General features: G+C 52.5%; 1 protein-coding gene across 1 annotated transcript in view; it reads left to right on the top strand.

The window, feature by feature from the left end:
- Nucleotides 1–25,750, top strand: part of CACNA2D3 (calcium voltage-gated channel auxiliary subunit alpha2delta 3) — a 978,241-nt gene that overhangs the window by 766,765 nt on the left and 185,726 nt on the right. The window contains exons 18-21 of the mRNA XM_075550920.1: nucleotides 10,983–11,066; nucleotides 22,327–22,398; nucleotides 22,669–22,730; nucleotides 24,116–24,183. Of these exons, the coding sequence (XP_075407035.1) occupies nucleotides 10,983–11,066; nucleotides 22,327–22,398; nucleotides 22,669–22,730; nucleotides 24,116–24,183 (286 nt within the window). The remainder of the gene's footprint in view (nucleotides 1–10,982; nucleotides 11,067–22,326; nucleotides 22,399–22,668; nucleotides 22,731–24,115; nucleotides 24,184–25,750) is intronic.

Raw genomic sequence — 25,750 nt, 5'->3', positions numbered from 1 at the left:
GGTGTCCGCAGTCTGCGCACGCGGCCCTTGCAGAGTACAGTGCGAGCCCTGCACTGGAGGCCTCGCGGGACTCTGCTTTAAACCTTGACCTCCATTCCCACGGCTGCCTCGAGTGTAATGTTTGCTCAGCAAACTTTAGAGAGGACTTGCCTCAACGTTTTATAATTGACTAGGGTCAGTGTGCCTGTGTCCACGTGTGGTTTTGTACTGTTTGAAGGAGCTCAGCGCACAGCCTTGTTCCTCTTCCTGCCGGCCAGCTCACCTCTCCAGCAGACCTCGGAGCTGCCTCCCTGCCCCTGCCATCACAGTGCCCTGTCCTTCCGCTCCCACAAAAGCTTCCTCCCACCCCGCTTCTCAATGTCATTTCAATGTTTCCTTAACTCGCTCGCTATTGCAGGACAGATAAGCTTTTTGCAACTGAGGACTTTAATCCAGGTCAACTGTGTTTTCCCTGCCAAATAAAGCTACCGGGTTACAGTTTGCCAGCAGCCTCCTCCCCACACACGGTGCGGGTGACTCACGGCAACTCGGAGGACGCTGATTAAGATAAAGGTCATTCGGATTTTCAAAGCAGCATGTTAATTGTTGTTTTTTAAGAAAATACCAGAGCTGTTTCAGCATTACAGCCATCAAAAGGATTTGTAATAGTACTAAGAGAGCGTAGAACTTTTCATCTCTGATGCACTTAAAAACATTAATTAATAAGGGTACGGTACCTTTTAGGAAAAGGGAAGGGCTTACTGTCTTGACATGCCCGGCTGCTCCTTCCACCTTCCTGCTGGATTGTAGCTCTGCCACCGGGCCGTCCCCTCTGCTCTGCCGGCCCCCCATCTTTCCGTGGACCTGGAGAATTCCGTCTCCCAGTGGAGCCCTGGTGCGAGGTTCCTCGTGGCGCCATGTCTGTCAGGCCGTCCTGGAGCCCATCTGGAAGAGTCTGCTCCTATCATCAAATCCTGAAAACCACTGCTGGGGAGCAGATGCAGGCTCCTGGCCTCCCTCAGCGGGGTTTTTGGAGTTGTCAGTCTGGGGGGAGCAGACAGTCTCATCTTTGTCCCGCAGAGCAGCCTGGTGGCTTAGAATCCTGACCTTGTCATTAGCCAATGAGCCTGCATCATTTATGGAACTCCCAGCTAGCAGGAGATCATTAAAGTTCCGTATGTCTTCTCGGAGGCCCTGAGCTGACCACTGGTGCCATTGTATCAATACGGAGAGGGCTCAAAAAGTTTATGGGAAATTCCATGGCCTCTAAATTCAGTTTTCCCATGAACTTTTGAAGCCTCCTTTCCACGAGCAGAACGGTTCCTGGGGAATGAGCTCAGCCGCAAAGCAGAAGGCTGGTGAGTCGTCCTCCCTGGGCACCACTGCAGGAAGGCCTGGTGACGCACTGCTGAGAAACCTGCCTCTAAGAACTCTTCAGAGTGGCCCCCCCCAGGCACACCGGGGCCGTCAGCTGTCAGCCGTGCTGGTTTGTACTGAGCGTGTTGCATGGCTTTGTGTTCATAGCAGTCACACTAGCTCTGCATCTAAAATGGAAGGTGGATCCTTGTCTATCCGGTCTGTTCAGGGCAGGCCCTGAGTCAGCCGCCGAGAGTGGCTTGCCTAAACTTCCACTGTGGCTCTGTGGCCATCATGCACCTCATAGGCAGTCCCAACAGCAGTTGCTCTCTGCACCAAGGAGCCGAGTTTGTGAGGAGGGCCCCCCCTCGTGGGAGGAAGGCTGATCGAGGGCAGCTCAGGAACAAGGCCAATATGGGCTTGAGTCTCCCTCCGTCTGCTTATCAGCCATGTCACCGAGGGACTGCCCCTGTCCCTGAGGGCCACAGTTTTCCATCTGTGAAGTTGTTGCTCTACACTCGTTGTGAGAAGGAAACTGTATATATGTATATGTATGTATATATATCATGTATATATGCGCCCTGGTGGTGTAGTGGTTAGTGTTGGGCTGCGCTTCTCATGGTTGGCAGTTTGAAACCACCATCAGCCCCTTGGTAGAAAGATTGGGCTTTCTACTCCTGCAAACAGTTGCAGTCTCAGAAGTCCACAGGGTCATAGTAAGTCAGCACTGACTCATTGGCAGCAAGTTTGGTATATCTGTTTATGTACATGTAGATGTATATATTTATTATTACATACCTATATGCAATGTTTTATGTTCTATCTGTGTATACTACCATATATACTCATGTCTAAGCTGAGTTTTTCTGCACATTTTTAATGCAGTTTTTGTAGTAAAATTAGGTGCCTGGGCTGATATTCGGGTCCAGTATATACAGGAGATGTAACTGTATATTTATGTGTACATTTCATGTGCATTGAATCCTATAAGGTAGCTATGAACATGGTGCCTGGTACAGGAAGCAGCCTGTCATCTTAAGAAGCCTGGGAGGAGGTAAGGAGAGGCTGGGCCAGGAGGAAACGCTTGCTTGTTTGTTCTTGTGCTGACGGCAGGTGCCTGGAAAGCTGCGCAGACTGGTCGATCCATCTGTTCGCTCCTTGCTGGAAGAGCAACGGGCTATGAGAACTGAAAGCAAGAGCCACGACATGTGTATCATTGGTGGGGGTCTCTGCATTGTGGGAGTGCGGCCAGTGATTTTGCTGTGTTTCTTGTTCTCTGCAATTTTTTAAACTTTTCTAATAATGAGTAACTGTTACCTTGGTAATGAGAGGGGAGAGGAAACAGTTGAATCATTTAGATTGTAACCCTGGTGGCTTTGATCACGGGTCCCGGAGAGGCCAGGGGGCATCCTTTCCTGGGCGGCCTCTGAGGGCGGACAGTCTGTGCAGCCAGAGACTTGATTTGCAGCCGGCCAGATGCAATTCGACGTCTGCTTTAGGGAGGAGCCCAGCACACGGCCACAGACCGGCCCGACCGGTCCGGAGCACGGGGTCCTTGTTTGAGAAGCATCCGCCGCTGCACCAGGTGGGAACTGCCTCCTTGAAGAGATGGAACTTTTAAAGCACAATGATTCTGCTGCAGACCATCTTAGTACCTGAGCTTACTCTGCCGCAGTGCGCTTGCTCGCCGAGGCAGGCTCTGTCGTGCTGTATGTGGGGAAGGAAGTCCACAGTTATGGGCACGTCCACGCCTTATGCATACCGATGTGGTTAGGTGCCAGAGGCCAAGCCATTAGGCACAAATCGATGTTATGTGAACATGGAGGCCGATGGCCTGGGATTGCGGAGGACATCTGCTTCATTACCTAGCTATTAGACCCCAGAAATATTCAGGGCAAGTTCCCACCTAACCCGAACCATCACTCCGCATCATTCTCACCGTGTGCTCTGCATTCATGGTTGCCGGATATCCACTGGAATGCAAGAAGGAGACCGTAGCAAGTTGTACACGAAGGTTAAAGTGTGAACGGCCCAGCGCAAGGTGGGCAGTGCGTGAGGCGTGGCTCTGTCACCCGAGTCTGCATTGCTCTCTCTCCTGGGCACCAGGGTATTGGACCTACTGGGTCTGTCCTGGACTACCTGCCTCCCAAGCAGACAAGTCTGTCGTAGAAGAAGTGTCACTGAGTCGTGTCTTAGAAACAACGATGGCAGGGCTTTTCCGTCTGTTTCCTTGGTCACATCGGAGGACCACCAGCTAAGACAGGACACCGTGCTTGGTAGAGGGGCCGGGCTGGATCAAGACCCCCACATGAACCCACCACAGTGAAGCTGCTGAAGGACACGTGCCCTTTCCTTCTGCGGGACATGAGATTGCTGAGTGGAAGTCCCGCGGACGACCTGACGGAAGCAGCAGTGGGCCAGGCGCTGTGCTGCTGCTGTCCGACCCGTCCAGGCAGTTCTAACCCAGGAGTGGCCCTCGCCCAGCCCTGCACCGCCCTCCCAGCCAGTGCCGAGCCTGAGCCCGTGCTCGCAGCGCTGTGGGGATACATCAGGGCATCTCGTCAAGGTCATCCTCCTCTTCGCAGCCCCACTGCACCGAACGGGAAGCCCTGCTCCAGACATGCTCAATAGCCTGTCTACAGTCTGTGGAAACCAATCTGACCCTCAGGGCTTGTCAGGATCACTCTGGCTGCATTTCTTCCCCGGGCAGATTTTAGGTTTGGCCTCTTTTCCACCCTGGATAACTCCACAGGGGCGGGGCAGGCGGCTACCTCTGTCTTTCCGGTGATGGAAACGCAGCTCACAGGTGCCTCAGGTGTGCAGCATGTGTCTGACTCCCAGGCCCTGCTTGTAACCATTCCCTAAAGGATCTCATCATGCCCCTGTAGGATAGAGCACAACTGTACCCGTGGGGTTCCCAGACTGGAAATCTTTACGGGAGCAGAAAGCTTCATCTTTCTTCCTTGGACCAGCTGGTTGTTTTGAACTTCTGACCCTGTGATTAACATCCCAAGGTGTAACCCACCACCAGGGCTGCAGTGGGGATAGACTCATGGCAGTGGGCTGGTTATTAACAAACGATCAACAACTGGGCTCTCTGGCTGGGGCTGAGATTGCTCTGTGAGGTCAGGTAGCTTCTTTCTCAACAGCTTCTCTGTGCCTCCAGCACTACCCTGGACCTGGCTCGGTGCCTGCTTGACATTCAGACGCTTGGGTACACGAATGCAGTGAGTGAAGGAATGAAGTGCCAATCGCCATTCACCCCTACTCTCTAGTGTATGGTGGGGAGAAGGCCCCTCCATTCCTCCTGGAGCGGCGACCTGGGCTTGTGCAGAGCGAGGAGACTCAGCTTCAGAGGAAGCGATAGGGCCCAGCTGCCCCCGGAGAGAAACATCTGCCTGGACAATCGCTGGCTCTTGGCCTGGGCCAGGCCCGTCTCCAGATGGCATTTGCTTTGAGCAAGGTTCCTTCCTCTCCATGTGTGGGGCTCCCACCCCTCTCCTTCCTTCCTGTTGGCAGCAGGGAGTGGCACGTACCATTTACCAGTCATTAGTGCACACGCTGTTTGTCCCAAGGAGGTGGATGGATGTGTGTAGCTGGTTCCCTGTGGCCCTTCCCAAGAGAACGTGGAACTGGTAGGAGCGTTCCTCTCTCCTTTATTTTCTTTCAAACCAGCATGGCGGTCACCTCGGCCCACCCCACTGTGTTGCAAAACACACCAAAGAGTGCTCTGAGCCAGACGGTGCCCACTGCAGTGAGTGACCTGGCACTTGGCACGTTCCTGCAGACAGCCCGGCTGCCTCCTCAAATGGCGGTCCTTCCAGGCCCTGCCTCCTGGGCCATGGGCTTGTTTGTGCTCCCCACATCTGGCCTTTATTTGGCGCTCCACCTCAAAGTATTTCAGAGCACAGAATATCTGTCCTTATTAAATTCGGCCCCACATGTTTTTTTCATAAGCCAGGCACCAAAAATGACAAACCTACCTGTGGATCTCAAAGTATCTGTTTATAAACCTTTGGAAATCGTTTGCAATTCGTTAATCACATTTTCAAAGGAAGTTACAGATTACAGATACCCTAACAAATGCCATATACAATGCCCGGCCCCAGGCACAGGATCCTCACACCAGAGCAGAGGGAGCCGTGGTGCCGACCGACCTGCAGGGAGAGGGAGGTGTGGTTGGTAAGTCCAAGTGCTGAGAGTTTGGTTCTTTTTCTACCAGTCTCTGGCCTGTGGCCCCACACCTGCCCTCGCAGCAGGAAGACCAGTAGGCAGAGCAGACCAGCGGTGTTCATGCAGCCCCGCGCCTTGGTTAGCAACCCGGCTCTGAGCACTCACGACTGTGCCCCAGACCTTGAGCCCTTTCCAAGTGTTTGGTAGTGTAGTGGTTTGAGCCCCCAGGCTGCTAACTGCAAGGCCTGCCGTTAGGAGCCACCAGAAGTTCTCTCTGAGGAAGAGCGATGGGGCCTTCTGCTCTCGAGGAGACTGAGGCTCAGACGCCCAATGGGATAGTCCTCTGTCCTGGGCCATCGCTACAAGTTGGAATAGGCCCTGGCGGCAGTAGGTTAGGTGCGTTAGGGGACGACAGTGCACATAGAAGCTGAAACTGTGACTGGGTGACTCTCGGAACCCCAGCCAGTGGGACGTACACACAGAGACCAGAGAAGGAGAGGAGAGCTCCTGCGGACAGGGTGCACTGTCACATCAAACCCCCAGGAGCTCCTGGTGTCGGGCCAGCTTGTTCCAGGAGCATGGACCACGGCCCCAGAACATACTGTATCTCATGCATCTTCTCTGGGCAGCCCTCTCCCAGGGGAGGCAGTGAGCTGCCAGGAACCCCAGAGGGACACCTTCCCACTGGGGCAGTGCCAGAGAAGGAAAGCCCCTAGCTCCAGATCAGTAAGTCCAGCACAGAGTCTTATTTGGATGGGTATGGGCTGGGCACCCAACCCTAGCCCATCGCTGGATTGCAGAGGTGGGCACCTCCTGCCTCCCATGCCCCCCTCTCGGCCAGGGTGGAGCGTGGCTGCACTGGAAGCACATTTACTAAGAGTGGACATCCACAGCCCCCGTGTCACTGCACCCGCCCTAGTCTTCATCCGCAATCAAAGCAAATCGAATCGATTTGGATTCCTAGCCGCCCCACAGGGCAGGGTAGAGCTGCCCCTGTGAGTTTCTGAGACTGGAACACTTTAGGGGAGTAGAAACCTCATCTTTCTCCTGAGGAGTCGCTGGTGGCTTCCAACTCCTGACCTTGCGGCTAGTAGCCCAGCGCCTCGTAAACCACGCTGGACTGTCCCTTTCCCGGAGCACGGCTCTCTGGCTTCTGTGCCCTTCACTTCAGGGAGACGGATGGAGCTAGAGTCCAGGTCATGTGCTCAAGTGTGAAGTCCGTGGGGAGCACAAACAGTCAGGCACTGGCTACTCCCCCAAAGATGTGTGGTGCTAACCAGGCCAGCGGTACCTTGGAGGAAAACGGGGCCTGTCCCCTTCTGAAAGGTCACAACCTGGAAGTCTTGGATGGCAGATGTTCTCGCCACACCCGGGTCCCCAGGAGCCAGAACTGGCTGGTTTTGCTGGATGCTGACATTTGGTGGCTGAAGGGCAGAATTCCCACCTTCCACACAGGACACTTGTACTCCATTCCAGACCATTGTGCTCCGTGGCATTTTTTGTCATTGTGTCCGGGCCCTGGTGAGGTGGGAACAACCTGAAGACAGCTGACCACAGACCAAAAAGGCTGAAGTTTGCTCCAAGCCCGCGACCCGTGTTACCTGTGCAGCTGCCCACTGAATGCTTCCAGAAGGTCCCAGGTAGAAAGGACTTCAGCTCTGTATCCAGTTAAGCCACTGCTGTGGAGCCGCATTCCTAAAGTGAAATGTCACACGGAGTCCCCCCATTCCACTCAGGAAAGTGAAGCTGTGAAACGTGACTGGCGTGGAGTGGCTCCTGGACCAGGTGTTGGGAGATCTGTTTTCCTTGCGCAAGTCTCCCAGGTTTCTGGAAGGCCTGTGGTACAGTGGTTGTGTGTTCTTGAGTGGTTACCAAAAGCAATGGAGAAAGACCTCTAGGCACAGTCGCGATTTCAGGATTCTCTGCCGATTGGACTACGGCCGAATGCTACCTTAAGAAGGCGTGGATTCTTTTTTTTTTTTTTAATTTTTATTTTAAGACGTGGATTCTTACAGTGTACATGTGCATTATTCTGCCAGGAGACTTACATCCCAGCTTATAAATCCACACCATCTTTTGCCACCTGACAGTTTGGAGACGAGCAGCCTGCAAGAGTTTTTAATCAGTCTCCCCTTCTTTCAAAAAAGTGAGGTGCTAGCCAGTTCCCTACAAGGACCCTATGTGGTCCACACGATTGCGTGGCTCTGTGGACTCGTGCTAGGGATGGTCAGAGAATGGGCATTGTGCCTCTCCCAGAGCTGTTGCATGTCAGCTCTGCCTTACCTGCTACTCTCACCTGATTTTCTATAGAGGAACTGCTCTTTGTTTTTGTTCTTCTGTTTTGCAAATGAGAGGATGGGGGTGTGGGGCCAATGGGCACCTGTCCCTAGGGCAGAGTCACTGAATCCATCTCTGGCTAACACTGGGCCACCGGCACTTTGCCTAAGTATGAAGGGACGTTTGGTTCTCTGGACCAAGGGGTTTTGTTGCCTTTCTTTCACCGTGGCTGAAGTAGTACAAGCCTCTATGGATGGGGGGGGCTGGTATCCAGGGAGGTCGCCTCCCCCTCCTGAGAGAGGGGCACACTTCTGTGACTTGCTACTGAATTTGTATTTATCTGGTGCTTTTGAGTCCACTCCAGTTATAATGAGGCTAAAGGACATCCTTCAGGTGGTCCTCCAAACCCCACTTGGGAGTAAGTGCTGCGAGGAGCATTCTAGGCTGCAACCTGTGTGTAATGTGTGTTCTGTGTGTAATGTGTGTTCTGTGGGTAATGTGTGTTCTGTGTGTAATGTGTGGTCTGCGTTCTAGGCTGCCATCTGTGGGGGACAAATTGCCAGGCCTTCTCTCCTGCGCAGGCTCTGGGTGTCTGCAAACCACCCACCTGCTCCGTGGAACCTTTCAGATTCCGTGACGTAACTTGTTACAGCCTCTTTTGTTTTCCCACACAAGGAAGTTTCGAAAACTTGCGGAAACATTCTATTACTTTTTCATTCAATTTCCCCACATACCATCGGAGGGCCTGTGGGGGGGGGGGGTAGGATCCCTGATGGGGTCGTGGGCTGTGCACTGGGCTGCTAACCATGAGGACAGCAGTTTAAACACACCAGTTTCTCCTTCGGAGAAAGATGAGATTCTCCGGTCCCAGGAAGATGTACAGCCTTGGGAACTCATGGTGGGAGGAACTTCTCCTGTGGCTGCCCAGTCTGGGTTCTTCAGAACAGGCCCAGCAATAGCAAGGGTAGTGCAGTTTGGGCTTGTGTGTATACTGGGTCCCAAGTGGGCCCCATGGAGCAGAAGTGAGGTGACAGACCCACTGTTTGAGCCCCTGGGAAGTAAAGAGGTACCATTTGATGGACTTATACTTAGTGGGTCTAGGGACACTCAGGACTGACCTGAAGAAGACCTTTCTCCCCACAAACTAGTGTAGAGCTTGCATGGAGCCACCTGGGGATCAGACAGCACTGCTTTCAATGGCCGGATCTGGGCTGCGTGAACTTCCTGGAAGCCTGCTCGCTCTCAAGTCAGGGCAGAGGCTTGCTCAGGTGGGAGCGGAGGACCACCGACCAGGCTCTCGTGCCTGCGAACTACAAGGCTGGCATGGGAAGAGACCCTGGGAATCTGCACCCGGCGAGATTCCCTGCCGGGCTGTTCTGATCTGGCCCACAGGGTGGCCCCAAGTTAGAGGGCCCTGGCAGCAGTCCAGAGAGAAGGGCCCAGGACAGGCTGTCCTGCTACTCACTGCTTGGCAGCCCCTGCACCTGATGCCCTACCCTGTAACCTCTCCTCAAGAGACTGTTAGCGCCTCCTGTGCCCGCACGTGTCCCCCTCTCCTGCTGGGTCTGGGTCTGGCCTTGGCTCTCGGCAGGGCCCGGCTTCCTTGCTCACACTGACTTTCCAGAACAGAATCCAACTGCTAATCTGCTGTCATTTACGGCAGCTTCCCAGGGAACCACTTCCCCCCTCCTCACCTGGAGGGGCTCTGATGTCATGAAGCCGACTGTGAATGCCTGGTCATTGAAAACCTAAGGCAGGGGTGAAGGCGCAGTTTGCCGAGGTGGGGGCTGGAGGTTGTCAGAGGCCTGGAAGAGGGACTGTGGGCTCCCTCGGATGCCCTGGAGTTCCTGAGATGCAGCGGACAGGATTCAGGCTGCATGAACTTCCTGGGTGCCAGTGGACCCAATGTAGAACCCTGTGCTTCATGTTTTTGCAGGGATGTCCTCTCTCATGCCCAGAGGGGCCTTCAGCACCTCTCTCCCCAGTAGCCAAATAGTGCCCAACATGCCACCTACAGCTTGGAGACTTAAAACCGTGCAGGCTGACAACATCTCTCGCTTAGTCTTACACATTCAAGCAAAAGTGCCCCAAATCAGCACGCTCATCCAGATAGGTCAACAAACCCAGACTCACAGCCAGCAGGTCAGTGCGGACACACAACGACCCCCATGGGTTCTGAGGCTGTAACTGCTGGCGGGAGTAGAAAACCCAGTCTTTCTCCCAAGGGGTGGCTGCTGGTTTCGAACCGCTGACCACACTGACTGCAGCCCAACGCATAACTACTCTGCCACCGGGGCTCCTGTACGTAGATTTGTGTGTATATATACATGCATGTAATTCTTCACATAGGTACTGGTTCACAGTGTACTGTTAGTCCTGTCTCACGGACCTGCTCACAGAGGGACTGCTTCTCCCTCGCCTGCAGTAGAGGGCAGACTTTGCTGTGTTCTGAGCAGCAGCACCAATGGCTGAGGCCTGGAGAGACGGGAGCAGTCTGTCTGTGACATGGTCGCTTTGCAGGGGGACAAAGGGCAGTGACATCGGGTGGGTGGGAGGGGAGACGAGGAAGAACCAAGGAGTACACTGCCTCCGCGTGGTGAACGCATGCCGCACCTTTTCCGGAGGAAACACCCTCGTGGGCAGTGGCCCCGGTGCCCACACCGCATGACAGGGAAAGAGAGGTTCAGGGCTTCCGACAAAGCCCTGCCGAGGGGCTGAGTCTGACTGCAGCCTTCCCTGCCTGCTAGCTCTGGCCGTGGAGGTCAGGGCGGCTTTGAGAAAGGACGCAGGGAATGTCAAGCCGTAAAAGGATGCCGCCCCATATCTGGTCCATGTGTCCAAGGACTCCCGTGCCACCGCAGGGAGATGCTCGGAAGCTGAGGAGGAGAGAGAAGAGACACTTGCTCCCTCTGAGGAGAAGCACACACTTTGAGGGCAGCTCACTGCTTTTCTTGGGTTCCTCGGTACATTCATATGAAAGGAGGAGTTCGTGTTCGACCCCTCCGCCTCTGCTCTCGGTCCAAGCACCTGTTTGTAATTCATCTGGTCCTAACTGTCCTACCGTTTAAACTCAGCCCTGCTGGCTCCTCGCGGAGTCTGCCACTCTGCCCCCTCCCAGACCAGGACGGAGCAGGTGAGCAGTGCAGTGGCTGATGGTCTCACGACACGTCTCCTTTCCCTCCCCTCCCCCCCGCCAGTATGAAGAAGGGAAAAAGCGCAGGAAACCCAACTACAGCAGCGTGGACCTCTCCGAGGTGGAATGGGAAGACAGAGACGACGTGGTGAGTGGTGTGCCGTCGGGTCCCATGGGGAAGCTGCTGTGCCCACCCTGTACCCGCAGGCACGAGCCCACCAGGGGGACACCTGCCCACCAGAGGGGCAAGGACACAATGGGTCCTTTCACTGCCTTTGGGGTTTTGTAACTCTCCCACCAGCTGGACCCGTTACAGACAGGCCGGCCACCCGCATGCTTTGCACAGTCTGCTCGGGAGGGAACCCCTGCAGCTGATTGGCCCAGCTGCGTCCTCAGGGCTGTCCTGGGGCCCAGCCCTCAGTGCTGTCTGTGGAGTCTGGCCAGGCAGTGGGGGCTTGGGCCACTGCAAAGTCCGGACAAGTGGTGGCCGGGCAGGTAGGCTCCCGGCCACAGACTCTGCCTGTTCAAGCAACACTAGCACAGCTTCACAGGTCAGTCCAGGTGCTTCCTGTCCACTTCCCTCAGGCCACGCCGCCCTGCACCCACACTCCTTTACCCACAGGCTCCGCCTGCCCCAGGGGCTGGGTCAGACACTCTCCTTACGCCCACAACTGGACACCATCAGGTCTTCTTGAGACTTCCTCCAGGAACCAGATGTGCTAGACATGGATGCCCTTGTGTAGACCCAGGCAGACTGTCCCTCAGTAACTTGCACTGCCCAAGTGTTTCTGTCTGATCCTTGTTCTGAAGTTTTCCTCTGTGCCCAAGTCATTGTGCTCTGGCCTCCAGATTGGCTGGGTGCCTGCCTGTGTCCCACCACTGTGTTGGTGCTGCTTGTATCCCTGGCTCTTTCTGGCTGGCCTGTGGGATTTTGAGTGGCTCCTTCTGGAATCCCCAGGCTGGCGGTAGGTGCTGTTTCTCCAGTATGAGCAACCTTGTGGTGGCAGGTCTCTGCCTTCTCGGCCACTGCTCCCTGGACCTATCAGCTGGCATGTACCTCTGACCCCTTCCTCATGGTAACCTGCAAACTGCATCTCTCTATGAGAAACTCTGCCAATAGGCTGCTTCATCTGGGTTGAATTGATTTCAATCTCAATTTTGGCTACACAGTTGCTATGCTATTTGATAAAGGGATCATCTTCGTGCCCACTGTCTGCCACACTTGTGGGCAATACATCGCATACCTCAGGGCCCAGGGAGCGTCGCGTCTTCTGTCAATGCTGCCACCAGCGTTTCCAGCAGACTTGTGATTGCACTGACCCCGTGTGAATCCTGTACACACTGCAGCTCTTACTCCTGCTCCAGTTGAGGGCAAGCAGGCATGGACCAGTCATGAGAGTGTCGACCTGAATCTAGACCGTCCGCCTTCAAATCCCATCCCTGTGCTCGCAGCTGCTCACTGCGTCAGCAAAGGACTCGCCTGCAGCTCAGTTTTGCTTGTGTGTGTGTGTGTATCTATGTGTGTTGTGTCTGTGTGTACATGTGTTGTATGTGTTGAGTATGTGTGTATCTGTGTATGTACATGTGTGTGGGACGAGTGTGTGTGTCTGTGTGTGTATGTCTGTGTGTACATGTGTTGTGTGTGTGGAGTGTGTGTCTGTGTGTACATGTGTGTGTGGAGTGTTTTTGTGTACATGTGTGTGTGGAGTGTGTGCATCTGTCTGTGTGTACATGTGTGTGCTTCTGTGTGTCTGTGTGCACATGTGTGTGTTGAGTGTGTGTGTGTGTGTGTGTGTGTGCGTGCATGTATACTTTTCAATAAAATGAAATCTGAAGGTGGGAGAGAAAGCGAAGTAATGGAGGCATTCTAAAGACTGATAAGACACCAAAGGGACTGTCAGCCCAGGGGACCTTCGTCCGTGGATAGGTCACTCAGGGACTGGTGACAACAATGAGTGTGACCCCAGGACGAGTGACCACTCACCAAATGCCCAGAAACACAGAAGAACGTTTGCACTCTCCAGCCTGTGGGTGTGCTTCGTTCTCTCCAAGGCAGGAGCTTGGCAAGCTGGGGCTTCCGTGCGTTTTCCTGACTTCCCTTTCTCTCCCATGGCACTTTGCCAGTGCCTTTATCTTCCGTGTGTTGTCACTGCACTGGACCTGTGTGGTTTCTCTCCTAGAAGGCTCTCAGCCTGTCATGGATGCACTTTTCCACCCCTTCATGTCCATGTCATCACTGAACGAGGCAGACGGGGAGTGCACCCTCTGCTTAGGGAGCAATGGGCTGACCCGTCCCTCTGCACGCTACTTCCAGAGCGTGGTGATTCGCTTGGTGGGTGCAGGTGCACACGCCGGTTTCCAGGGGCTGGTGTCACTCTGGCTGACAAAGTTCAGGAAGGTGCTTCTCAGTCCCGTGCCCTCTGTATTTTTCTCCCGGGGCTGCAGAGCAACGGATCCCCTGGCAGCATCCTCTTCTTCACTTTGTCAGGTTCACAGCACTGGCTGCCTGTCCACCCTCAAGTCCCCTGTCCCAGGCTGCGATCGCACGGTCGGCAGTTGGAAACCGCCACCAGCTCCGCAGGAGAAAGACTGGGCTTTCTACTCCTGTCAGCAGTGAGAGTCTCAGGAACCCACAGGGCGTCACTGAGTCAGCACTGACTCCATAGCAGTGAGTTTGCGTTTGCAGAGCTTGGGGAGCAGTCGATAGTGGACAAGAACATCGCCGTCCCAGTCAGCATGTGTGATGTAAGAAACCCCACGTCAGCGTCTCTCCTGTGGACTTGCGACCTGCTGGTCAGGAGGCTCTGGGGTTCGTAGGAAGCCTCCTCTGAAGTCTGCACAACCCCCCACAGGCCTGTGCGGTGACCGAGGGGCCCACAAAGCAGGCAGGAGTTAGGCCAGGGTCTGTGAGGGAGCAAGTGAGCAAGTCACACCCAGAAAGAAGCTTGTGTGCCCACCCAGCTGCGGAGAATGTCTGGGCGCTACTTCTCCGGGACAGCTGGACTCTTGGTGAATTTAATGAGCACGCTGAAAGCGCAGGCCCTGTCGGCTTCCAAAGGATGATGTGAGTCCACTTTTACTGGCACAGCAGACTGGCTCAAGTTAAAATCATCAAGACAGGGGGGAAAAGGAGCCACTTAGAGGGAATCCTTTGGCCCGTCTCTGGGATGAGTTAGCCATGCCACCAGCAATGCACAAAGAACGACAATTTCGTGGGGACCCGTGTCCCAAGAGAGGACACAGCCCAGCCCTAATCACCAGGGCAGACCACCTCTGAGAGGGAAAAGGAACTTTGAGAAATACCTTTCCTTTCTCAGGTGTGAATTCTCCAAGATGGCTGAGGGGTTGACAATGAGTGTCTGTTTTCTCCCTGCTTCCTGTGCATCTTTGTTCACCGTGCCACAGGAAATGTCGCTCTGAATGGACTGGCAGGGGCCTCAGTGGGAACAGCCCCTCCTGTGTCTCAGCCGAGCACGGTCTCGGTTGCCAGGTGCTGCGGGAACGAAGTGTCTGTGGTGGCTTCGGCACACGTGATTCCGTGCTGGCCGGACTGGGAGGCCTTCTCTCTGTCCTCTGGCACGGAGGGAGCACCCTTGTCTCTCCTGAGCTTGTTTCCTGCAGCTTGGAGTCTCTCTTCTCACGCTGCTTCTTAGCTTGCTTGTTTAATCTCTGTTATGTATCAGAAGAACTTGACCTCAAACGTGCTCAACACTGGTCTTGCTTTGTTAACGAAGACGGCCCATTACCAACCGAGATGATAACTACAGGCTTAATTGTTAGGATGTGCAACACATCTTTTTGAGTGACGCAAGTCAATCCGCGACAAACGCTTTTATTCCTTTCATGCATTCTGTGGGCAGGAGCTATTGCTGCTCCCACTTTAACCCCTTAGGCATCTGAGGTAAGAATATTGACATTTGAAGGTAATGCAGGTAAATTCCAACCCAGGCCGTCCGGCCCCTGAAATGCTGTTCTTAACACCCCCCCACCCCCCCCATAGTGTGCACTGGAAAGAATCCCCCGCTCCCTTGACTTCTGAAGTGCCTCAATGTGGGACATGGGAGGATACACGGAGACACCTGGATTCTTTATTTCAAAGCTATTTCAAATCTGCGATTCCATTCTTGGAAACATTTTTCAAACTAATATGATTGGATGGCTGAGAGCACCTCCCTCATTTTTTTCCTTCATGTCTTCTACAGCATCAAATTGCTGTCCTTTCATGTCCCTCTTCATTTGAGGAAACAAAAAGAAGTTACACAGAATGAGGTCAGGTGGGTGGGGCGAGAGAGGCATGCTGGGTTTTTTTGCCCAAAACTGGCGCACTGAGATGGCTGTGTGAGCAGGTGCTTTAACACGGTGGCAGAGTCAGTCCCCCATCTGGCACAAATGAGCCCCTTTTTTTGTTGCACGCTGTTAGGCTATCTTTTTAGAACCTCTAAGTAGAACAGGCTGACCTGATGGAACAAGCTCCAAATGTACGATAAGTTGACAGTTTTGTCTGTTTGGGAAGTCGACAGACTTCCAGAACGAGGCTTGTCATCAATCAACATTTCATCTTTTTTGAAAGGAGAAAACCACTCATACACTTGAGTTTTTCCCAAAACGCTGGCCTTGTAAGCCGTGTTCAACATCACAGCAGTTTCTGCGGCACTTTTCCTGAGCAGGAAGCAAGATGTAACAGCCGTACCCCATTCTATTAAATTGGCCATCACAGAAAAAAAAACCACCCGAGGTTCAAGCAAAAGTGCTTTTATAAAAAACTTCACTGTGACCAGAGAGAACCTTCCCAGGTGATGCCACTGGGTGCACTGACTCAGAGTGAGTTGCTCGATGCTCACCTAACGGGGAAAATGAGTTCTATGAAAACTTCACGCAGCAGAGCTTTTTCCATTTGTGTGTGTGGGGGGAACCCCTTATATGTGAGACCCTTCTAGTGGGCTGCATGAAAGATGGGGCGGCGGGGGTGCCTTGCAGTTAATAGCTCCTGGATGAGTATATGTCCACAGGGTGGTGGTGTGAGTATGACCTCATCAGAATCTACCTCAAGTTCAAACACAGTTCTTTCTGTTTCCTCAGTTTCTTCTTTCGTGTAATGAATCTAATGGGAACTTTCCCCAGGGATTTTTAAGTGTCTCCTGGGACTTTTGCCATGAGAGTTTGTTCTTCTTTAAACCCTTTCCAGGGTGTCCCCATCTTGTCTTTGGGCCATCGATCCTCACACCAATGCAGGCTACCCAGACCACCCAGACCAAGGCATGGGAAAGGAGGATTTGTCCCTACAGGAGACCAGGCCAGAGTCCCTTTTCAGATGTTGGCTGGATGCTTGCTTGGATGGCAGACCTGTTTATCCACTGCGTCTACCTTGCCCTTGAGTCTCTCCGGTTGGCTGGGATCTCATTAGGGGCTTTCATGTGAATGCCATTCAAGGGGCACAGGAGGCTCAGCTCTGGTGTGGACACCAAGCCTCCATTAGGGGCGGGAGCTACAATTACACAACTGTGCACCAAAGTCAAGGCAATTGACTTTTCCTGGGGAAAGCTTCCTGACTGAGCTCCAGCCTATGCAGGTCACAGCAGCAGGTCCAAACTGGAGCTGGACATACTTCCACGAGCTTTCCCATGTTTTGAGCAGGTCCAGGGAGCGGCTTCCACTTCTAGGTTGCAGATGAGCATGAGAGGCTCTTGAGGAGACCATGTGAACTGAGTAATGGTGAGCGCTGGGGAGAGACAGCAGGCCCTGGAGATCAGGGATCTGGTCCTTACTGTTAGATGTCTGTATTCAGTATTAGGGGAATTCACCTTTTATTTTGTGGACCACACTGCTCTTATATCCACTGCATTATCATATTTGCCAATGCTTGAAGATCTAGTAGTTAGTGGGGAAATTAAGAGATGTATTTCTGATGTTCCAATTGGCCTGGCTTTGACTTTGTGCCAAGTTGAACATCTGGAAACATGAATTTTAATGACTACAAAAAAAAGCTCACTGCCATCGAGTCAATTCCAATTCCTATAGGATCCTGTAGGACAAGGTAGAACTGCTCCCGGGGGGTTCTCAGTTGTCACTCTTCCCAGGAGAAGAAAGCCCCCTCTTTGTTTCCCTCGGAGCAGCCAGGGGCTTCAAACTGCTGACCTCGTGGTGATCAGCTCACCATGTAATGCACTGTGCCCTCAGGGCTCCTACAGTGTGGGCACAGGGAAGCTTATTTGGGAATTGTCTTCTAGCTGCCCATTCCTAGTTTTCTTCTGGTTTGCTCTCATGAATGCAGTGGCAAGTTCAACGGGGCGTATCGATCTATCCCAGCAGCAGACCTTGACTGGCTGAGATCACTCTTCCTCGGGACTAGAGCGCTTGCTATCCCCTCCTCCCTGGCCTCTCCTCTGGGCACCTCTGCTGCCACCATGGCACCCAACTCCCGGGGCTGGCGGTGCCAGGGCTTACTGTGGGCTGCTGGACACAATGCTCCCCTTCTCATTGACTCTTACCCCAATGCCCTCTCTCTCGATGTGAGAGGTAGATGCTGAGTGAATGGATTCAATACATAGAGACTGTGTGTGCATTGGACACCTTCTTTGTTGTTTGACTCCAGTTTTCCCACCTGGAAAATGAAGGCAGTGATGGTACGTTAGAAACTGCAAACAGTCCACGTGTCTCTCATGTCATAGTAGCTGTTGTGTGCTCTCAAGTTCATCCTGAGCCATAGCCACCACCTGTGGCTGAGTAGGACTCTCTAGTCTGTAATCTTTATGGGAGAAAAGCGAGGCTGTGTGCTCTCAGCAACCCACAGAGGCATCCCCACAGAGGCATGCCCACACGGTCCTCCAAAGTGTCTGTGGGTCCGACTCTGCTCGCTGCCAGAGTCTTGGTAAGCGAATCTTACCAAGTTGGTGGGAGCAGGTCACCAGGTCTGTTCTCCTGTGGAGATGCTGGTGGGTTCTAACTGCCCAACTTTTGGTTAGCAGCCTCCCCCAGAGCCAGTGACTACTCCTCAGCCAATAGGGTACAGTAAGGGCCTGGGCGCAGTACTCAGGATGATCAGAGCCAGCGGAGAACTGGTGAGCAGTTTGTACAGCACCCGTCAGAACCACTGGGCTCTGGGAGTCCTTGCTCAGGACTTTTGACAGAATGAATGAAATTGAGCCAGAGAGAGGTGGCAGGCAGCTGGTCTGTGTCACTGATACCCTGGGTTACCTCTCTTAAAAGCATCAGTGTTCAAACCGGAGGACAGTGAGTCATGAGGTTCATTCTGTGCGACCCGAGCAACCACTGAAAACAACCACGTAGCCTAAAATAGAAAATGTCATAGTGGATTATCACAGCAGAACGTACCTATATTTTTAATGTTGTGTCCTAAGCTGGGCCATCCATTGTACACTCAAGATTCACACAAACAGAAACTGTTCAAACCCATCCAGTTCAGCTCCTTTAGTGTGCCGCCGTCAGACCACCTCCTCCCAAACTTCCTGTCATCTGTTTGCATCCTGCCTCCTGTCCCAGCCCTCTGACCTTGGGGGCTTGACGGATTGGCTTTTCTAACACTGGGCTGAGTTCAGTTCTGGACTGAAGAGGGTTGAGGGGCCGTGGTCTGGGGGTCCTCTGTCACACCAATAAGCCTGGTCTCTTTTGAGTATGAGCTCCATTCCACATTGTTCTCCCGCTCGACCCAAGAGCTCCTGCTGTGACCCATCCAGAGTAGTTGGAGGTAGAAACTAGGCACCATTTAGTCCTTCTGGTCTCGGAGTTATGGAGACTGATGTCCATGTAGTGTTTCCAACCATGAACTAATGTTTGTCTTGTCACTTTTGGTTTTCATCATTCTCATTTCCTTCTCCCAGAGGAGGAGACACCAAGATGTTTACCTTTGATGGCTTCTCATGAACTTTAGGACCCTGGTCCATACTCGCTGAAAGAGAGGTAGAGCATCATCGTTTTGACCATGTTATGCCTCTTAGCTTTGGTGTCCCCAGACTCTGGCCCCAAGCCCCCAGGCCCAGTGCCTTGTCCCCTCAGGGTGCTGCTATGCCTAAGAAGCTTTCATAACGTAGCCCCCGTGTGCTCCACCACATTCCTGGGTGTTTCCGCAAGTGGGTATCCAGTGTGCAGTCAAGGGAAATCCCCGTGCACAAGCATCCTCCGTCATGCAGAATGTGTATGTCTGTGGGTGTACACTCTCTCGCCCTCTATACCTCTTCAGCCAGTGTGCCTGCCCAAGCAGCTACTTGCAGAGTGCCATTCCTGCAGGACAGCACGTGCACTGTGCCCGGCTTTGTGGCCTGTAACTCTTGCAGCCCTCCTTGTGTCTTCTTCTGCGTCCACCGTTTCCCCTAGTCTTTCCTTTCTTGTGTATCACCTTCCCTTCTGCCACGTTCCTCTGTGCTTACTCTCCAGCCCAGGCGTCCCCTCCTTCTCTTCCCTAGCTCCCTGGTAAGTCCTCAGAACATGTTCCTTGTAGTCTGTAAATGTGTCCGAGACGTCTTTATGACAGTGGTCTCATGAAATATTTGTCCTTGCATGATTGACTTATTTCACTCCACGTGTGTCAGCCAGGAGCATCCTTTTTATGAGGTGTTTCCACAGATTCACTGTAATTCTTCAATACTCCCTAGCATCCCCTGTGTGTCTGTCTGTCCTTCCATGCCAGGCACTAGGCTGTTTGCATCTTTCTGCTCCTGTGAACAGGGCCGCCAAGAACATGGGCGGGCACATACCTGTACGTGTCGCCGCTGTCACTTGTATAGGCTGCATGCCAGCTAGAGGGGCGACTGAGTCAGAAGGTACTTCTAGTCCCCACCCTTTGCGGAAGCACCTCTCCCTTTTGTACAGCGGCACCGCCGGGTACCTCTACGGCTTCCGCCACTGATGCGTGATGCCTGTTGGCTCTCCACACCCACGGAAGCTTTTGCCGCGCTCCAGTTCCCAGGTGTCACCGCGGGGCTGAACCAGGGCCTCCTGGTGGCTCTGATTTGCATCTCTTGAGTGGGTGATGAGTGTGAGCATTTCTTTACATGTTGGTTGGAGACCTGAATGTACTCTGTAGTGACATGTCTGATCATGTCCTCTGAGCATTTGTCAACTGGATTATTTGTCTTTTTCTTGTCGTGGTATGTAGTTTTCTATAAATATTAGGGATGAGAACCTTACCCAATAAGCTATTGCGAACACTTTTCCCCAGTGTGTGGCTTCCCTTTTTACTTTTTTTAATGAAAATTTCTGATGGATATAAGTGTCACATAGCTACGAAGTCATCTAATTTGTCTCCTGTTGTTTGTTTTGTTATGTTTGATAGTGTGTTTATGCCATGCTTTGGGGATTTTCAGTGTATCCCTATTTTTCATTGATGATCTTTATAGTTCTGGGTTTTATGTTTAGGCCTTGGATCCGTCTTGAGTTCATTTTTGTATACAGTGTAAGACGTGGGTCCTATCTCATTCTTCTGAGAAAGAATGTCCAGTTTTGCCGGCACTAATTGCCAAAGAGACTCTTTCCCTCCCATTTAATGTGCCCCCCTCCTTTGCCAAAGATTATGTGACTCCGTCACAAAGGATTAAAAACTCGGGTTTTCAGCCCGGGCACATGTTGAACAAACTAGAAGTGGAACCCTCATTCCTTAAGCTCTTGAATGGAGCCTGAAGCCTAGCAACGGCAAGGGTGAAGATGATGATGAGGACCTTGATGAAGAAGAGGAGGCGGGGCTGCTGCTGGGGTCACTCATCTGGAGCACGCAGGGTACGCCTCGCATCTTCTAAGCGTGAGCTGCTCGGAGCCTTGCTGCGGCTTTGCCCGTTGCACCCATTTTGCAGAAGGGGGAACTGAGAAACAGAGCAGGGAAGGTATTTGCCCGTGTTTGTACAGTCCTGCCTCCTGGGTCCATGTCTTTGTTTGTTTATTTATTTTTTATCTTTGTAGTTTTAGGGGTCCATGTCTTTAATGACAGTGCTCCCTGGCCTCACCGGAAGTCGTAACTCATTTTGATCCTCTCTGCCCAGAAGGGAAAGGCTAGACTGACCATCTGCCCAGTGGTGCCCCGGAGGCATGAAGGGCCCTGGCTTGCGCCCTCCTGCCTGTCCCACCCCCCTACAGGTTACGCTTCTGGGAGATTCGGGAGGGGGGCAGTGGCATGGAGGGGCTTCGCTAATCTCGGCCCTGCCTGGGCAGTGTGAGAGGGGCAGGTCCCAAATGGCTTTAGGCAGGCACCGGAGAGAGAGAAATGAGAACCATGCTCAAGATAAATCGAGCCGTTCTTAAAAGTTAGAAAGTGGACTTAATTAGGACCAGCTCTCCCCATCCAAAACCACAAAAGTTAAAATGGGAAAATATTTCCAGCAATGCCCATTATGTGTTGTTAAAAAATATCTGGAGTAAAATATATGTTTTATTTCATACATGCCTCCAGCTAAACTTATGCTTTGCCTCGCTCTCGCTCACAGAAGATGGGAATGTGAACCCAAATCTAGACAGCCCCGAATCAAAGTCAGGTCTTGGTGCAAACCTTGCAGTTTTCTATCGGCAGATCTCCCTCCGGCTCCACACAGGAGACACGCAGGGGAAGGAGGGGGAGGAAGGCTCGGGTCTGGGAAAGAGCCTCTCCGACAGGCTGCGGCACGTCCACCGTTGCTCCTATCCCATTCAATGGCCCCCTGTCACCTCCCGTTGGTGCCCGCACGGCCCATCTCTCATCACTGTGTCTGCTGTCCCCTTCTGAACTCACGGAAGGGCCACGTGTAATTAGAACAGGTCAGCCGAGGGGGCGAGGCCGGCCTCTTGTTCCTGGATGCGACCTGCAGACATCAGATATGGGCTCACCCCGGTTCGCTGCCCCGTCAGCAAGTCCATTAATTGGCACCCTCAAAGATGAATCAGGCTGTGAAAGCTCATCGCTGCCTTCCAAATGGTGGGCCTTGTGTGTTTTCTTTTCTTCTTCTTTCTTTCAAACTACTGTGCAGAAAAATGTCTTTAACTTGATTATGTTTTGAAAAATGATTTCTCCGTGACAAATCAGTGCCTTTTTTTTGAGAACGAGGCTTGGCCCCTGAGAAGCTCTTTCTTCCAGCGTTTTGGCGGGTGGCTCAGGGTCCCTTCTCTGATTCTCGGGGATTCCTCAACACCACGTGGCCTTTCCTGCAACTGCAATTGTCCAGGCCTCCGTGCGCCCTTGAGGTGGAAGCCAAGGGCCGAACATGCGCTGTTGTTAGGCTTCCTCCCATTGGCAAAGCTTGTGAGGTTCCTGCTTCTGAAGACCCAGTTTAGAGCTCGGAGGGCAGGGTGCAGGCGGAAGCGCTTGAGTTTCTGTGGCTCAGAAGCCAGCCTGCTCCTTGTGCCATCCTCTCACAACGCTAGGACTGAGGGGCCCGCACCCTATGCAGTCACCCAGAGAGGAGCTAACGCCACGTTTCCTTCCCGTTTAGCTGAGGAACGCCATGGTGAACCGGAAGACCGGCAAGTTTTCCATGGAGGTGAAGAAGACGGTAGACAAAGGGGTACATCTCTTTTGTTTTTTTTCCCTAAAACATTCTTGCCGCTTAATTTAAAACAAGCCACTGTGAGCAATTAACTTTGAGAGTTCTAATCTGGAACAAATATCTTCCCTGAGATCATTTTTCTCTTGTCTTTACTTACCTCTAGCCAGATTCATGTAGTACTGTGACCCTGATCGTAATGTGCCCGTTTACTTGTGTTTGTTTCTGGAGACTCCACCCAGCAACTAACCTTGTTTCCTTTTCTCTGCGACTGTTTTGTTTTCGATCCAGAAACGGGTTTTGGTGATGACAAATGACTACTATTACACAGACATCAAGGGCACTCCTTTCAGGTAGAGCTGACCATCACACATGGGCCTCCCATCAGGCCCGTCCGTTGTGTTTGTTCAAAACTTGCTGGCGCTCGCTCGCAGAGCTCACCATCTGCAGATGCCCAAACGCCCTGCCCGACGGCTGGAGAGAGGGAGGAAGGGGCTGTTCCCAGGTGGCTGGTGTTTTTCCAGAAGGGGGAGATGGTGGAAGCTCGCCTCAGAGAACTCACTCGTTTTCCATGGCTTTGCATCTCAGTATCAAGCAGACGAGTTTTGGGAGTTTCCGCCAAGGGCGGTGGAGCATGCCCAGGGTTCCTTGGTCCTTAACCATCTCCCGGGCTGCCCAGTGAGTTCCATCCACTCTTCTCTCCACGACCAAATGCCGAACAAGCCCTCAGGCACAGAGGTGGCACAGCCATCCCCACGTGACGTGTGCTTCTGTTTTAATTTCTCAGAACTCTCTTCCTGTGCTTGTTGACCTTCAAGTCCTGTTAGTTCTTTCTGTAACAACCCTGCGGAAGTACTTGGCCCCACTGCTGGCTCTTAGAGGCCTCTGTGGCATGCGAAAATCCCCACTTGTAGCAACTTTACTTGTTAACCCTTTCTGTAAAAAAAAGAAGCAATTTCACTCAGGTTGCTTCATGCTTCTGAATGAGTGCCTCACAGAGCGCTCAAAAGAGTGTGTGTCAGCTGTCAATTTAGCTCGTAGAAATGCTCGCCTCCGCGTCAGATGGGGCCCCGGGGTCGTGCATGGATTCCATTCGGAATCAGTGGAGCACAGGTCACTAATTGGGTTTGCCAAATCAGAAAGATTGTGTTCCAAGATGTAGTCTCCTACTTCCAGCAAGAACAGAGAGGAACTTAAATCAAGACGATAAGCGTCTGAAAAGTCTACTAGACCTGAGAGAGGGTGGATGGAGAGGCGCTCAGCACCATCAGGTGGCAGCACTCAAGTGGTAATGGAAGCTGTCCTGCCTACTCTTGAGAGGGTTTCCTTTCCCCTAGCCCCGGCTCTGAGATCTAGAAAGACCCATCTCTGGGTAGAAGCTAGAGTGGAAGGTCGAAGATGGCAGTGCCTAGCAGGGAGCACGGCCCTCAAGCTGGGATTCGGAGTCCGGGCTTGCTGGAAGGGCACGTAGTTGGCCACACCTCTTAAAGACACCGAGAGCAGCCAGTTGTTGCTGGCATTTCCAGTCAGAAATAACTTTGAAGCAGCTGATTGAATCTAAGAAAAGGCCACACCAACTATAATCAGTGGGGTTTTGAAAGTAAACTAAACTTTCCGGGAAAAAAAATGTTTACAGAACACAAAATGGAAATGTGAAAATGGAAAATAAAAACGTTAGCCACAAGTCTATCCCGGTCAGTGCCATGCATTTCAAGATCTGCTCTCTTTCTCTGCACAGTTTAGGTGTGGCGCTCTCCAGGGGCCATGGGAAATACTTCTTCCGTGGAAACGTGACCATTGAAGAAGGTAAGGCACCTTCTTTGCCTGCCTGATCCCCAGGTGGGAGGAGAACGCTCTAGAGCTAGCTAGGGGGTGAAGGGATCATCCTGCTACTCTGTCCATCCCTTTCCCAGGGTGCTTGTCCAGACTAATTGTCTACCTGATGTCACCCCTCTTGCCTACCACTTTCAGACCAGTGGGAGCCCAGATTAGTAGTGGTTTTCTTGTCATTATAGTTTTATGGATTAACAGCTCCTGGTAGTGCAAGTGGTTAGCATGCTTGACTGCTGATTAAGAGGTTGGTGGCTCCCTCCTGACCCGATGCACCTCGGAGGGAAAGGCTGGAGAGCTGCTTCTGAAACACCAGCTGCACACACTCTGAGGAGCACGGTTCCGTCCTGACACTCGGGATCGCTAGCCATGGGAGTCCACTTCACAGACCCTGCTGCTGCTGCTTAGCTTTTGTTTTTCTTCTGCAGAGTGGCACAGACCACACTTCTTTTACCTAAACACCAAGACAAGTTGGCTAGAGAACTCACACACTCATATGGGGGCTAGGCTTCCACGGAGATGAGCCACAGACTTGACCTGGACTCCTGGCTACTGTGGATTAAAGAGACCTTGTTCATTTGAATGGTTGACATTAATCAGAACGACTAAGTAGCACCCAAGTTCCCAATCAACACATAGTATCCTTCCAGTAAACTTTACAGCTACATACCCACAGGGACTACCTTTCTGATCTCCCAGCAAGTCCGTAGCTCGATGGTGGTGGTAGTGTCCTGGAGAGGAGGGAACTGGGCTCCAAAGGGGTCACTTTTCCCATATCCCGGCTCACAGAAAGGGAGATCGGGAGCTGACAGGTGAAGGGCTTTGAGGCCCGAGTGACCAGCAGTGAGTCCGTGGCTCAAGCTGGATGTTAGATTTTGTATGTTTCCAGAGGGAGGTGCTGGACCGACTCGGGCTCTTTTTAGTGTCCTCAAGGGTATGGCCAAGAGCAGGACGGTCCATTACCAGTGAAACATGAATTGGTTTGAGCTGGTGACAGAGAAATGTGGTAACTTTCAGAAGCTGGACCTCCCCATGACTCACTCACACGGGGTCTGGAGATACAGCATCTCATGACCGTTCCTGTGATCCCCAGCTCCATAGATGTCCTGTGGTCTGCTGCTAACTCGTCATGCCTGGTTTCACAGATAATGGTTTTTGTCTCCTAAGTGATTGTGAGGTCCAGAGGAGAGGAAAGGAGAGTTGAGGATTTCATGATGAGCTGGGCGGAGTCCAGATTGTGTCTACCACAAAGCTAGTGGTGTGGGCTCTCTTCCTCTAGGTATTCAAGAGGAAAAACATGCAGCACTTGGGCAAGATACTTAAGAGAATGTAATCACAGAGATCTTTAAAGCAAACCAAAGCATCTTACAGGATTTTCTGTCTTTATGGGCTCCGTGCACATCACTGCCCACAAAGACAGCAAAGTCATGTGCCGCCAGCCATCTGAAATCAAGCTGAGGAAACAGCTCCAATTCAGAGCAATAGAAAGGAGGTTATTCAATGAGTACAAGGAAGAAGAAAATGTTCTAAAGTCGATTGTGGT

The sequence above is a fragment of the Tenrec ecaudatus genome, chromosome 5, assembly GCF_050624435.1.
Source record: "Tenrec ecaudatus isolate mTenEca1 chromosome 5, mTenEca1.hap1, whole genome shotgun sequence".
Lineage (NCBI taxonomy): Eukaryota > Metazoa > Chordata > Mammalia > Afrosoricida > Tenrecidae > Tenrec > Tenrec ecaudatus.
This window is presented reverse-complemented; position numbering and strand designations above follow the sequence as displayed.